Here is a 14,661-nt window from a genome sequence, read left to right on the forward strand (position 1 = left end):
TCTTTTAATTGGTGCATTCAGCCCATTGACATTGAGAGGGATTATTGTTATGGGATTTTGTCCCATTGTTATGTTAAAATTGGGTGTATTTGAGGGGCCTTTCTTGCCTTAAAGTAGCCCATTTAGTTGTTCTTGTAACCATGGTTTTGAGTCTATGAAGTTCCTGAGCTGTTGTTTGTCTGTGAAACTGTGTGTTGTTCCTTCTATTATGAATGAGAGTCTTGCTGGGAAAAGTATTTTGGGGGAGGCATTTATTTCATTGAGTTTTTTTACTATGTCCCACCACTGTTTTCGGGCCATGAGGGTTTCATCAGAAAAATCAGCTGTGAATTTTAAGGATGCTCCTTTGTAAGAGATTTCTTTCTTCGATCTTGCTGCTTTCAGAATTTTGTCTCTGTCTAAGGTTTTGGTCATTTTGATCAGAATGTGTCTTGGGGTATTTTTATTCGGATTTCTTCTAGCTGGTACCCTTTGGGCCTCCTGAATGTGGTCACAAGTTTTCTTCAGCTCTGGAAATGTTGTAGCAATGATGTCTTTGACAGTTTCTTCTTCATCGAGGTTTTCTTCCTGTCCCTCTGGGACTCCAATAATTCTTATGTTACCCCTCTTGGCTTCATCACGATCTTCTCTTGCCATCTGTTCCCGAATTGTGAGTCTCTTTTCCATTTTCTGCTCTTTTCGGGAGAGTCTCTGAACTTCATTTTCGAGCTCACTGATTCTGTTCTCAGCCGCTGTTACTCTGCTGCTGAGGCCTTCCACTGAGCTTTTCAATTCGCCTACGAGATTTTTCAGGTCTGACATTTCTGATTGCATTTTCCTCATTTCTGCCTTCAGATCCTCTTGTCTTCTATTGGCATTGGTTTCCATTGTTTCTTTTAATTCCCTAAGCATCCTAAGTAGCTCCCTTCTGAATTCCTTGTCAGAGAGGTTGTCTAACACTACAGTACTGTTGGTGTCATCTGGGCTAGACTCTTCAATATGAATGTTTGGTGGGCTTTTGCGTTGCTTTACCATTGTGAGAGGTGTGGTTTAGTCCTTCACGTTCAGTGTTACTATTCTGCTTGATATGCAGTGTGAGTTAAGATAGGCTTATGAGTTATTGGCAACTGTATTTCTAGTGGCTGAGCTAAAATAGAGAAGTTTCCATCTAAGAAGTTAGCTTATGGTTCCTATGGCATATGTAGTGGGAAAATATTTCGCGGCCGCGGCTCCGGAAAGAGTCCCTGGCACTGGGCGAGGAGTTGGGAATGTCTCCTGTTTGGAATTGGAGCCGTTCAGCTTTGTTGCCCAGAGCTGGGCCTCTGTGCCCGTCCCACGCGGATCAGGGGTTGAAAACCGGCTGTCTCGGGGCTGTTTCTAGCTGCGCGTGCCCAGAGAGGAACCCAGGCCCTTGGGGGCGGGCTGTACCTGTTGGAATTGGAGCCGTTCAGCTTTGTTGCCCAGAGCTGGGCCTCTGTGCCCGTCCCACGCGGATCAGGGGTTGAAAACCGGCTGTCTCGGGGCTGTTTCTAGCTGCGCGTGCCCAGAGAGGAACCCAGGCCCTTGGGGGCGGGCTGTACCTGTTGGAATTGGAGCCGTTCAGCTTTGTTGCCCAGAGCTGGGCCTCTGTGCCCGTCCCACGCGGATCAGGGGGTGAAAACCGGCTGTCTCGGGGCTGTTTCTAGCTGCGCGTGCCCAGAGAGGAACCCAGGCCCTTGGGGGCGGGCTGTACCTGTTGGAATTGGAGCCGTTCAGCTTTGTTGCCCAGAGCTGGGCCTCTGTGCCCGTCCCACGCGGATCAGGGGGTGAAAACCGACTGTCTCGGGGCTGTTTCTAGCTGCGCGTGCCCAGAGAGGAAACCAGGCCCTTGGGGGCGGGCTGTACCTGTTGGAATTGGAGCCGTTCAGCTTTGTTGCCCAGAGCTGGGCCTCTGTGTCGATTTACAAATTTTTGTGCTTGGGTTTCGATTATACAATGATCAAATACCCATCCCTCCACCAGTGCCCATATTTCACCACCATGGATAATACCCATCCCCCCTCATCCCCCCCATCCCACCCTGCCTCTGTGGCAGGGCATTCCCATTTGTTCTCTCTCTCCTTTTGGGTGTTGTGGTCTGCAAAAGAGGCATTGAGTGGCAAACATGTTCAGTCCATAGTCTAATTTCAACATGCGTCTACATCCTGGGAGGATCCTCCAAACACCCTCCATTTGGTGTTCCCTTGTCTATCTGAACTGCCCTTTCCCCTAGAATACCCGGCTGGCCTGTAAGCTATGGAGTAATCTTCCTGGTGTTGATCTCAGATATTCTTGGGTATTAATCTCATATTTTGTTACTTTATATCCCCCAGATGAATGCAATCTTTCTATGTCTATCCCTCTCTTTCTGACTCATTTCGCTTAGCATGATACTTTCCATATTGTACCACTTGTATGGAAATTTCATGACTTCATCTTTTCTAAGAGCTACATAGAACTCCATTGTGTAGATGTACCAAAGTTTCTTTAACCAGTCATCTGTTCTTGGGCACTCAGGTTTCTTCCAGTTTCTGGTTATTGTAAACAGTGCTGCAATGAACAAACAAGTGCAGATGTCACTTCGACTATACATTTTTGCCTCTCTGGGATATATTCCCAGGAATGGTATTGTTGGGTCAAATGGGAGCTCAATTTCTAATTTTTTGAGAATCGTCCATACTATTTTCCAAAAGGTCTGAACCAGTCGGCATTCCCACCAACAGTGAAGGAGTATCCCTTTCTCGCCACATCCGCGCCAGCATCAGTTACTTTTGTTCTTTTGAATGTGGGCCAGTCTCTGAGGTGTGAGATGATATCTCATTGTGGTTTTGATCTGCATCTCCCTGATGATTAATGATGTAGAGCATTTTCTCATGTCATTTTTTGCTATTCGGATTTCTTCTTTGAGAAAGTTTCTGTTCATTTCATTGCCCCATTTTTTGATAGGGTTGGATGTTTTCTTCTTGTGGCGTTCAACCAGTACTTTGTATATCCTGGATATCAACCCCTTGTCAGATGTGTATTCGGCGAATATCCTTTCCCATTCTGTAGATTGTCTTTGTATTTTGGTCACTGTTTCTTTGGAGGCGCAGAAGCTTCTTAGTTTAGAGATAATCCCATTTATCTATCTCTGTTTTCACTTGCTCGGCCAGTGTGTACACCATGATTGGCTAGGGCTTCTATGACCGCTTTCATCTCAACAAAATCAAAGGCCTTCTTTAAATCAATGAATATTAGACAGAGCGGCATCTTGAACTCCTGAGAAACCTCAATGAGCTTAGTAATCGTGTGGATATGGTCGATGGTACTGAATCCTTTTCGGAACCCGGCTTGTTCACATGGTTGTCCTTCATCTAGTGTTCTGCCAATCCTATTCAGGATGACTCAAGTGAACAGTTAGTAGATGACAGACAATAGGCAGATTGGGCGATAGTTGCAGATGTCGTGGATGTCTCCCTTCTTGTATAGTAGTACAGTCCTGCTGTGGTTTTCCATTGGGATGGAACCTTGCATACAGACAGGTAGCATGTGAAGAGCCGAGCTAGTGTATTGGTAGGTACTGATGGTAAGTTCTTCAGGTGTTCAGGTCTGATCTTGTCTGGGCCAGGTGCTCTTTGTTTCTTTACCGACGAGATGGCATGTTGGATTTCGGAAGGGAGCACATTGGGATCGACAAATCCATCATGCGGAATGTGGTATGTGGGCAAGTGGACATGGCTATTAAAGAGATCTGAGTAGTAGTCATGAATAATCTTCTCCATTGCCCTTCTGGAAGATGTGACAGATCCATCATGATGTCGGAGGGCAGTCATCTTGGTCTTGTAGTTGGTGAAGGACAGGAGGTCATTATGAATGCTTTTCCTGGCTTCTGCCGCATCTACCAGCGCTGCTGCTCTCCTGTCTTTGAGGTCATCCTTGATGGCTTCTCTGCATTGTTTTGCCAGCTCAGACATTCACCTGCAGTTTCCTGAGACATGTGCCAAGCCACGTTGGTGAATAAGTTCAAGAGTGTTCGAAGAAAGGCGTTTTTTTTTTTTTGTGGCTATCTCTCTCTTGGCATTCCTCGCACAATCATGGAGGTGCTGAATCATTCAATCGTATTCCTCATCATGTTGTCAATGACGGCATCTTCCCATGTTGCCGCAACAGAGCCAAAGAGCTCCCAGTTGCTGGTCGTTCTGGGAGTTCTCTTCCTAAACTTTGCATTCTTTTCTCTCCGTTCTGTGAGGTAGAATTTTGCACGAAGGAGACAGTGGCCCGATCCCATTTGGAAATTTGGGAAAACAGCAACATCAGTTAGGCAAAACCACCGATTGAATATACCCCTCAATTTAAAAATATAAAAATTATTCTTGAGTCAGAAAACTAGGTTAGGGGCCAGAGATATAGTGCAGATGACAAAGTGCTTTCCTTGCATGAGACTGAACTGGGTTTGATCCCCAAAACTGCAAATTGCCCCTTGACACTACCGGCAGTGATCTCTGTGTACAGAACAAGGAGTAAATCCTGAGCATCTCTGAGTATGACCCCAAAACAGATGAACAAATAAAACCCCACAAAACCAGGTAATGGGATACCTTTGGCTTACAGATTTTAGTTTACCTACTGCTAGCTATTTCTTTATCAAAAATATAATTGTCACATAAATAATTTATGCATCTAACTTTATAAATATAAAGAATCCTGACTACAGTTCCATTGCTCAACTTTTCATCTCTTCTCCAAGGCAATTACATATATGTTATTGTTTGCAGATATGCTAAAGGCTACCCACCCTATTCTCCATATATAGGAAGCTCACCAACATTTTGTCATCTCCTTCATGAAAAAGTGCCATTTTGCTGCTTGAGATTAGACAAGGTAAGAGATTTTTTCTTTTATTTAATATAAAAAAGCAAAATTATCACATTTTCAATTCTATTTAAATAAATTTGCAAAGTCCTTTGCACTGAAGGTCACCTGTCATTCCTTTGCTGAAGTTTTGAATGAATGAAGTTTTTTTAAAAATCACATTTTATTGTTTTATATATCATATAGTATTGGGAGGTCAGCTTCAGATCCATTGTGTGCATTTGCCTTACTGTCCCACCACTAAGGTCTAATACCATCAGACTATGAAATTCATCTTCTCAGCCTTGTCCTTCTACCCACCATCCTCCTCTCTTCTCTGAATTCTATAGTGTCTAAGATATTTTTTCTTTTGCCAGATAATTTTCTTTGCTGATTTGTATACTACATATGCAGGAAGTCATCTGGTAATTGTTTTTCACTTTCAGCCAATTAGGTTTTTATAGAGGAAAATAAAGATCAAAATTTTCTACCTACAGATTTTCAACATCCATACTCTCCCAAAATCACTTTTTCTGAATCTGCACTATTTGTCTTACCAGATATTTTTTTGTTTCCAGGTTTCTGTATGATATTGCTTGACACTGTGAAACTATCTGATTTGTATGTTTGCAGCAAGACTGGCTGTGGAACAGATTGGAAGCTAGTTTTACTGTAGTCCTTAATACCTTTTTTCCTAAAGGTTGCAATGATTTTGGTTCTGAATGGGTTTGATAAAACTATCCAAAATAGATTTCAAGACATTTTATTGGGAATGGGGACAGCAGGTGCTTGCCTTGCATGCAGCCAACCCAGGTTTGATCCCCAGCACTGTATATGGTCTCCTGATCATAGCCAGGAATGATCCCTGAGCACATATTCAAGACTAAGCTCTAAGCACCACTACATGTGATCACCCCAAAGAAAACAAAACAACACAAAAATGCATTTTATTTCCACATAGAATACTCATTATATTTGAGCAGTATTGAGCATGATTTATACTGGGAATCCTCAAGTCCCACACCCAACTCCTAGATAGTAAACTGTGAAGTGTATGATGGAAATGCTTTCCTAAAATGTATTTCTGGGGGGAAAAAGGTCAAATTTTAAGAGATTTCTTCTTTTACTCTAAATTTAGCAGATAATAACTTGAAATCTCACATCCTCATTTATAAATTGTGCATTTTGAACAAAACGCATATTGCATTTTAGTTTTCACATCTACAAGATGGCTATAATTTTGACATAAACTTCAGAGCAGAAAATTATATAAATCAGTGGCTGTGACAAACTTAAACACAGTTCCAGGAAATTAGTAAATGAGTCAGTGTTCTTTCAAGTGTTGTTATTTATGTGGTAAGCAAAGTTAATCTTGACTCTTGTCACACTTAAGAAGAGTGATATTTTATTGAAAAATTTTTGTTTTTATTATCCAGAAGTTGTTTGATGAATCTTTGCCAGTGCTCCTGCATATTTGTCTCAGCCCGTTAAAAGGGATATCTCCACCTCTCAATATTTGATATAATTTTTTGAGTTTGTATTTTAGTTACCTGTCTAGAACATTTGATATAGCTGCCTAAATGTGTGTTTTTGGTAACATTGATGAATATTAAGCTTCAAGGCCCTTCTCTTATCAGATATTTTTTTTTCCTTTTTGGGTCACACCCAGCGATGCACAGGGGTTACTCCTGGCTCGGCACTCAGGAATCACCCCTGATGGTGCTCAGAGGACCATATGGGATGCTGGGAATCGAACCCAGGTTGGCTACGTGCAAGGCAAACGCCCTACCCGCTGTGCTATTGCTCCAGCCCTATATTTTAATTTTTTAACAAAATTTCACTCACTTTTATAAACATTTGGCTCAACAAAACTTGAGTTTACTTCTGATGGCATTTTACTTTTAGTACATGGTTAAAGATTAATAAAATATTGACAGACTAAAGTGGAAACTGTGTAAAGCTTAAAACCTGAACTTTCAAAATTGAGGCTCAGTGAAAGAACAATCAGGGGCTTTTTAAAGCCCAAAGAATATGAGCTGTCTCTTTACCACATTGAAAAAGCATGGTTTTGAAGTGTTTCAAACTGCGGCATCTGCACTGGTAACATCTGTGATTATTTGTCATTTTGGTAATGTTGAGTTGAATAGAGAGAATCTGCTTTGTAGATGAAGGCCCTCACTGAGAATAGATTGGATTATGCAGCGAATTTTATGATGTTTGTAAAGAGTATGAGTCAGGATTGAGTTATCCAAACCAGTAGGTATCAGCTTTGGGTGACTAATTCTTCCTAGGCAGGGTCTAACCACTTCATATTCCCTGTTTTCTCCTTTTTTTTTTTTGTACTAGCAGAACTACTTTAAGCACCTTAATTAATTCCTTGTCCACATTTCAGTATTGAAGTTTTTAACAATCCCAGCACTGTCCATCCTTAACTTTCTATGGTCTCTTTGTTAGCGGCTTTAGCTCTTCTCTGTGGCTTCAGATACTGCTTAGGTGAGTAATTCTCTGCTTCCAAAGAAGACTTCCAACCTTCTTCATCACTTTTCTTTTTATGTATTCTTCATTATATTTTAATCCTTCCTTCTGGCTTCATATTCCTCCATTTTAATTATCGCTTTGAGAAATGCAGTCTAGTGGGATGTCCAACTTCAGATTATATTACTGAGAAGTTAGTTATCATTCTAATGTGTACTCCTTCTCATATTTTTTCCTCTCTGGTTATACTAAAGAACTCATTCTTTCAGTACTTCTACTAAGATATGTAAGGTTGTATATTATTGTGATATATATGATACCACATTTCTCTAATTTTGATTTGTTATAAGGAGTCACTGGATTTCCAGGACCCATGAATTTTTAAAAATTATTATTAATCCTAAGGAAGTTCTCAGTAAATATTTTACTTGAATATCAAGGTTTCTTTTTCATTTTCTATGTTTCAGATTTATTAAATTTATGTTAAATGGTCTCATTGCTCTCTTCTAGTATCTTAATTTTTTTATTTCCTTTTAATATTCCTGTTGCCCCAGATTTGTATTCTAAGTTATTATTTCAGTTATACCCTAATGGTTCTTTCATCTATTTCAATGGAGTGTTTACCAGGGAAGTAAGAATTAGTAAAATCTGCAAGACCTCTGGCATGGCATGGCATGGACAGTAGGGTCTCTCTAAATTGCACGTTAAATGCATACAAGTTCATCCCTGTCACCCTGCTCATGGGGACCCCTTGGTTCTTAAACTGAGAAGATCTGTGTTTCTTTACCTCAAAATCAGAAATCAGCCCAATTCTTCACTTAGAGTCTAGGGCTTTTATCTTCCTTTTCAGAAAACAATTTCAGGAGATGAACAGCAAAGTAAAAGAGGTTGATTAATGGAGAATACACAGTGGAGGGAGAGTGAGATTGCCACAGAGGCGAGATAGTGCTGGAAAATTAAGAGAAGAAACGGTGCACTCAAATCCAAGTGTGCCGTCTCCAAATGTGGTGGCTCTCAATTTGTGGGGAAGCTGGAACTTTCCTTTCCCAGGTTCAGTCAGCTGGGGGTACCCGCCAGGGTTTGGCAAGGTCAAGTCTTTGAGTTCTGGTGGTCACCTTTTCAGGGAGGGAGGGGAAAGTGTTTTACACCTAAATGTCACCAGGATTACTGTAAGCCATGCTCAGGGGTCTGTGTGTGTTGCAATGGATGCAACGTGGTTGACCAATGGCAAGCAAGTACCTGTCCCACTGAATTCCTTCTTCTGCTCCAGGTGGGACTTTGTTCCCACAACTGGAGCCTTTGTTAAATCATTCTCACAGGGAATCTGGTAGGGGGGTGATGGCTCCTTTTCAGATTATGTCTTGTCTCTCCACAACGTTCTTGAGTTTAGGACTTTCTAATATTTACTCTGAGCACTCTCCTGCAAACTATGCATATCAGTGTGTGTGATTTAAACTATCTTTTGAGTCAATATTTTAAATTGTTCTCTCTTTTGTTCTGAAGACTATAGGCTAGTTGCTTGTTCTTTCTTCAATGCTTTAATTATGCTCTTTCATTTCTTAAATATATTAAAAATACTCATTTTATATTCTAAAGTAAGATCTAATGGTATAAAAATCTGGAATCTCTGTGAGTTTAATTTCAGTATTCTTTGTTTCTGCTGACTTGTAATACCTTTTCTCACAATTTTTCTGTATTTTTTCTTCTTCTTTTTTTTTTTAATTTTATTGAATCACCGTGAGATAGTTACGAGCTTTCATGGAGGGACACTCTTTCACTGTTGGTGGAAATGCCCACTAGTCCAGACTTTCTGGAAAACAATATGCACAGTCCTTCAAAAACTAGAAATTGAGCTTCCATATGACCCCGTAATACCACTTCTTGGAATATTTTTTCTTCTTTAAGTAAAAGTAGAGAATATTCTGGAGTTGATCAATTTACAAAGAACTAATTCCAATCTAAATAAATTAAAAATTCTACTTTTATTCAAGATTTTATAAAGATTAAAAAGCCTATTCAGTTATCTCTCAAAAAATTCTTGAAAGAGAAGAAATTTAAGAACAAAGATTCCCTTTAGATATTCTGTCCTTTTATCTATTCAGAATTTGGAATATCCCAATGTTATTTAATTACTCTTTTCCACAAACTGGAAGAGAAAGATGATTTTTTCCCAGCTTTTTGGACTATTGTGGAAAAAATATACATATTTGTGGTCTATCAAGTATTTTTGTTTTCATATATAATTATTTTTATATGTGTACATTGTTATAATTTTAAAATATAGATACCCAGAAGTCATCTAATAATAAAATTTAGTTTCCAATAGAATGTATGCACATATAGTGCAGACTTTTTCTTCCCTGCATCAAGCATTCTAGTTGCAATTGTTTTGTCTTGTTCATGCACACCTTTGCTTTTTTAAAGTGGGCTGAACAACTAGTCATCGAAAAATGTAACTATTTCAAATTTGTGAGAAAGTAATCTACTAGGTGAGATTATTTCCATATATCCTAAAATTTGTCACCAAAGCTGAGTGGAGTATAAAAATGGCATTTCTTTGTATAATTTTTCTTCTCCAGAGTTGCCAGCATAACTACTATGAGGATGCAAAAGCCTATGGATTCAAAAATAAGCTAATTATAGTTGCAGCTGAAACAGCTGGAAATGGATTGTATAATTTTATTGTTCCTCTCAGGGCATATTATAGACCAAAGAAAGAACTTAATCCCATAGTACTGCTGTTGGATAATCCGTAAGTATATTTTAAAATACACAAATAAGAAAAAGAACTTTAACATTATATACAAAATAGTTTAACTTGCTTACAATACTTTAAATCAGATACATTATGGCACATGATTCATCAGGAGATAAATTTTGTGCTATGGTACAAAATAAATACATTCAAGAGATGTATTTTGTGCCATGGTACAAAACAATCATAGATTATGGTTATACTTCACAACTACTACTTAAAACATCACCGGAATACTCCCAGCTATTTATTTTAAACTATTTTGCAAGTGGTCATCTATTTAATAGCCAGTGGGAAATGCGCCACTGAAATAATTATAGTAATTTTCTTTAAATTAATCAACTAGCCTGGAAAAATCTCTGCCAAAGCTGCACAATTTTGTTGTCTTTCCAAAGAACCATTAACTATAAGATAAGCATTTTAATGATCTGCTTTCATATGTTATACCATGACACATTTCCATAAATTGTTTTGATTATTCCACTCTTTCAACAAAAATTCTGTAACATAGCATGTATGAGTAATGTGTTACCATGGTCATTCATTTTTAAATGTTGAATTTCTATGCATTTATGAAACATGAACACTAAGCATTCCAAAATTTTTATGCAAATGTAAAATATAGGTCAGTGAATTCTGCAATTGGCTCTTATATCCTAAAATTATGGTATTCTTTGTGCTTGAAATTAGTAGCTAGTGATAATACTTCAGGATCCAATCACTCTTTTCTAAAATTCCAAAATGAAGCAAATTTCAGAAGAAAAATTAATAATGCAAAATCATTGCCTGGTCTTTGCCTCTAAAATTTATCAAAGGCTAGGAGATGTCCCCAAGTCTGTATGTGGGAATCCATGTTGAATTCCTAACACCACTAAGTCCCTTGCACACAACTGGGATATAGCCAAAATAAATAAATAATAAAATTTTTTGGAAGAAGTTTTACCAAACAAATTACTTTCCACTATATGAATTGGCTTCATTTGCATGTTATAAGACGCTCGTTGTTATCTTTTTTTTATCATTATTGCAAGGAATAAACTCTAATACTTGACTAAAACCATGGAAGAATATGCCAGTAGGATAACTGAATTCCAATTTTATATCCCCTTGCCATGTCAGAAAATATGAGGTAAATTTAGATGTGGTGGGGGGAAAGATATTTGCATACATTGTCAGATAAAGTAAAAGTTTATGATGAATTTTATGAGAATGAAACCTTGGTTGTGAAATAGTCACGACAATTGAATTGTTATGAATGCTCAACAAAGTTCACTCACTACCAAGACCTCAAAAGCCTTTGAACATGGCCTCAGTTCTAAAGTTTTGCTAGTAAGAATCTGAAAGGGAAGGGCCAAGTTATCACACCAAGAGATGCTTGATGAATAGCATCGATAAATACACATCAGGTTTGAGTGCTTTCTGCTTATGACTAGTCCATTTTCTTAGAGATAAAAATGGAAAATTAGAGATATACACAAAGCAATAGCCTGAGATCTCTCTTATATGACTTGAAACAAAGTGGATCATCTCACATCCAGGTTATAGAAAAGAATGAGGTTTGAAAAGAATGAGATGGATCCAAGCTTAGAATATCCCTTTTCTATATCAAAACCTCATAGATGCCCTTTTTTTCTGCTCTACATGAATTCAAAATAGAAATGTACTTCCCAGTAGTAAATATCTTTCCTACAAAAATGCCTTCCTATAATTGGGAGTATATTTATTCCTTGGAACAGAATTAGACACAGTCTGTCTTCCTTCTCAGAATCACACGCCCTCCTTTTTCCGCCTCATGAGCTCAGCGAGCAAATGGGTTCAGCTCAGGTGTCTGTCCTTGACTCGGCATTTAATGCATATTTTGTGATAGCTGTGTCTAAACCAGTCCCTTTACATATGGTTGTGATGAAAAAAGATTGTCAATCTCTGCCAGATTATGGAATGATTGATTAAATTTTTCTCAGAATCAAAATATTCTATTGTTTTTTTCCCCTACAGCTAATTTTTCAACTTGATAAGTTATAGAAAAATCTGAGGACTCTTCTTCTTAAATACTGGTGTACTCAGTGCTTACTCCTGACTTTTTCCTCAGGAATCACTCCTGTTGGGGCTCAGAGAACCATAGGGGATACTGGGGAATAAACCCATGTGTGCCATGTGCAATGCAAGTGCCCTGTGGGCTATGCTGTCTCTCTAGCCACTAGATGTAGCTTTTTGTCAGGACATTTTATTTTTACAAGACCATAAAGATTAATTAAATGAATATTCTTTACCTGCAAATTCTTTATAATATAATAACTGCTGAGATTTTATTATTTTTCAGAAATCAGACTTTGACTTTACTTTTTATTCTCATAAGAAACATGTCTATATCATATAGAGATGATTTATCCTGAAATATACTGAGAAACTTCATAATGCAAAATTTATAGTTCCATTGTTACCATCATCATGACTTATATTTTGGAATGCATCTATTCATATGATGTTTATTATTTACTATTTGGTGGGATTTGACATCATTTCAGTGAGGTAAAAATAAAAAGCTTATTGCAAGATTCTGTTAGTTTCCTGTGTACTTCCCAAAACTGACATCAATATTTTTTATTTATTGTCCTCTGATCCTTTGCTCAAGAATAAGAAAATAAAAACTAAATACAGTACATAATATTCCAGAAAGTTTTAGATAAAATACTTTGTTTTTAAGCAATAAAAAAACCTATTATACTCTCATAGCTAATATTTGATAGTCTGTTCTACAGTGTTACATAGAAATGCAATGCTTTCTCAGATTAAGAATTTGTATGTTGTGCTCTTTTGAATTATCAGTTAGGTATAAAGGACTTTATTGTTTGTTTAAGTATTTATTTGGTTTTGAGGCCTCACCCAGCAGTGCTCAAGGCTTACTCCTGGCTCTGTGCTCAGGGATCACTCCTGGTGTGCTCAGGGAACCATATAGAGTGTCACGGGTAGATCCTGGATTATCTCCGTGCAAAGCAAATCTGCATCAATATTGCAGAAAATAATACTCAAGTAAAGGCTACTTAAAATTTTACTGAAAGATAAATTTATTCAGAATAACAATAACAAATATCACAAGTATGAGTTTTTAATGCAAACTAATATTAGTTTGTTATTAATTTATTAATAGTTTGTTACTAATTAATAATAAATGCATTATTTAATACCCATAATATTTCTAAGTGTTCATCATATTTCTAAATAGAAAATCTTCAAGAACTCATATAAGTAATTAAATAAGCACTAGGGTTGCTCATTACTAGCTAGTTGGCAATTTATTCTATGTGATCTTCTGTTGTATCATCTTGCTTTAAATGTTTTGATTATAATCACAACCTTCAAGGTTGCTAGTCATCTGGTGATACCACTTCATGTGAGAAATGGGACATATAAGTTTAAAGCTCTTTTTCAGGTGTATTAGACAAGTTATAAGAGCCAACATTGTTTTCCTAACACCTTCATCTTGTTTACACTCCCCTTCTATTAAACTCTACTTTCTGACAAATGGTGCTGAAGAAACTTTAGTTCAGCTTATTTCATAAGTAATGATAAAATTTATTGTCACAAAATGTTGTTATCTTACAGTAATACCACTATTGCTATTAAAAGCTTTCAATTTGAGGGCTTGTACAGATCTGGCAAATGATCTATGCTTGTTTTCTTGTAAACCTAGGGCTATTTGTTGAATTTCATTCTCTCAGTTTTCTCATTTGTGAAATCACTAGAGGGGTCTTAAGTAATTTAGAACTATATGTGATGTTGCATATGAGGCATACTCTGTCTGACTCACGAATGGCAGACAGGAAATGGAAATTCCCTTCTTCCATTAGGAGGAAAATGACATTATCCGGTTCATACCAATGAGTGCCTTTTCTGCGAAACCCCTATCAACAATAATGGAAATTTATTCTAAGTAGTTGAGATTAAATTACATTTGTAGGACCAGAGAAAGAGCTCAACACACTGAGCATATGCTCAGTCCCTGCCACTGAACACCATCAGGGTCAATCCCCAAACACAGAGGCAGGAGTTGCTCCTGATTGCCACTAGATATGACCCCAAAACAAAACAAAAACGACATATACATGTAAATATATATGTATTTTTGGTATATGTATAAAGAAATAAGCTACTTAGAAGTGGAATAATTCTGAGAAAATAAAGAATATCATAAAGGCCTAAAATATTAATTTCTTTAATTTGAAGTAGAAAATTATGTTTATTCTAGTTATTTAAAACCAATTTTACAAACATGTTAGTCACAGACATTTTCACTTCTTAGCAATTGATGGCTACTTAATAATTGCATATAGTGACAATTTTATAAAGAATGGGCACAAATTTTATACCTTGTGAGGACATGATTTTTAGAACTCATAAGTAGCTATTTTTCTACATAAGTTATGGTTAGGACACTAATCAACATTGTTCCAGTTTTCCTTCTGTTTGCTAACATTGATTACTTTTATGTTTGTTGAATTTTGTTTCTTGTATTACTAATTAGTTATAGCATGTTTCTTTTTTTTCTGGTATGATCTATGAATAGTCTGTCCTTGATCAATTTTTATCATGCTTATCTTTTTCTT

The 14,661-nt window shown here is 37.4% G+C and overlaps 1 protein-coding gene across 2 annotated transcripts in view; it reads left to right on the plus strand.

Moving 5' to 3' along the window:
• The window catches only part of KCNT2 (potassium sodium-activated channel subfamily T member 2), a 436,080-nt gene that overhangs the window by 318,189 nt on the left and 103,230 nt on the right, over positions 1-14,661 (plus strand). For both annotated transcript variants that reach the window (XM_056110603.1, XM_056110604.1), the window contains exons 18-19: positions 4,752-4,857; positions 9,882-10,054. In XM_056110603.1, the coding sequence (XP_055966578.1) occupies positions 4,752-4,857; positions 9,882-10,054 (279 nt within the window). The remainder of the gene's footprint in view (positions 1-4,751; positions 4,858-9,881; positions 10,055-14,661) is intronic.

The sequence above is a fragment of the Sorex fumeus genome, unplaced genomic scaffold, assembly GCF_029834395.1.
Source record: "Sorex fumeus unplaced genomic scaffold, SorFum_2.1 ptg000010l, whole genome shotgun sequence".
Taxonomy (NCBI): Eukaryota; Metazoa; Chordata; class Mammalia; order Eulipotyphla; family Soricidae; genus Sorex; species Sorex fumeus.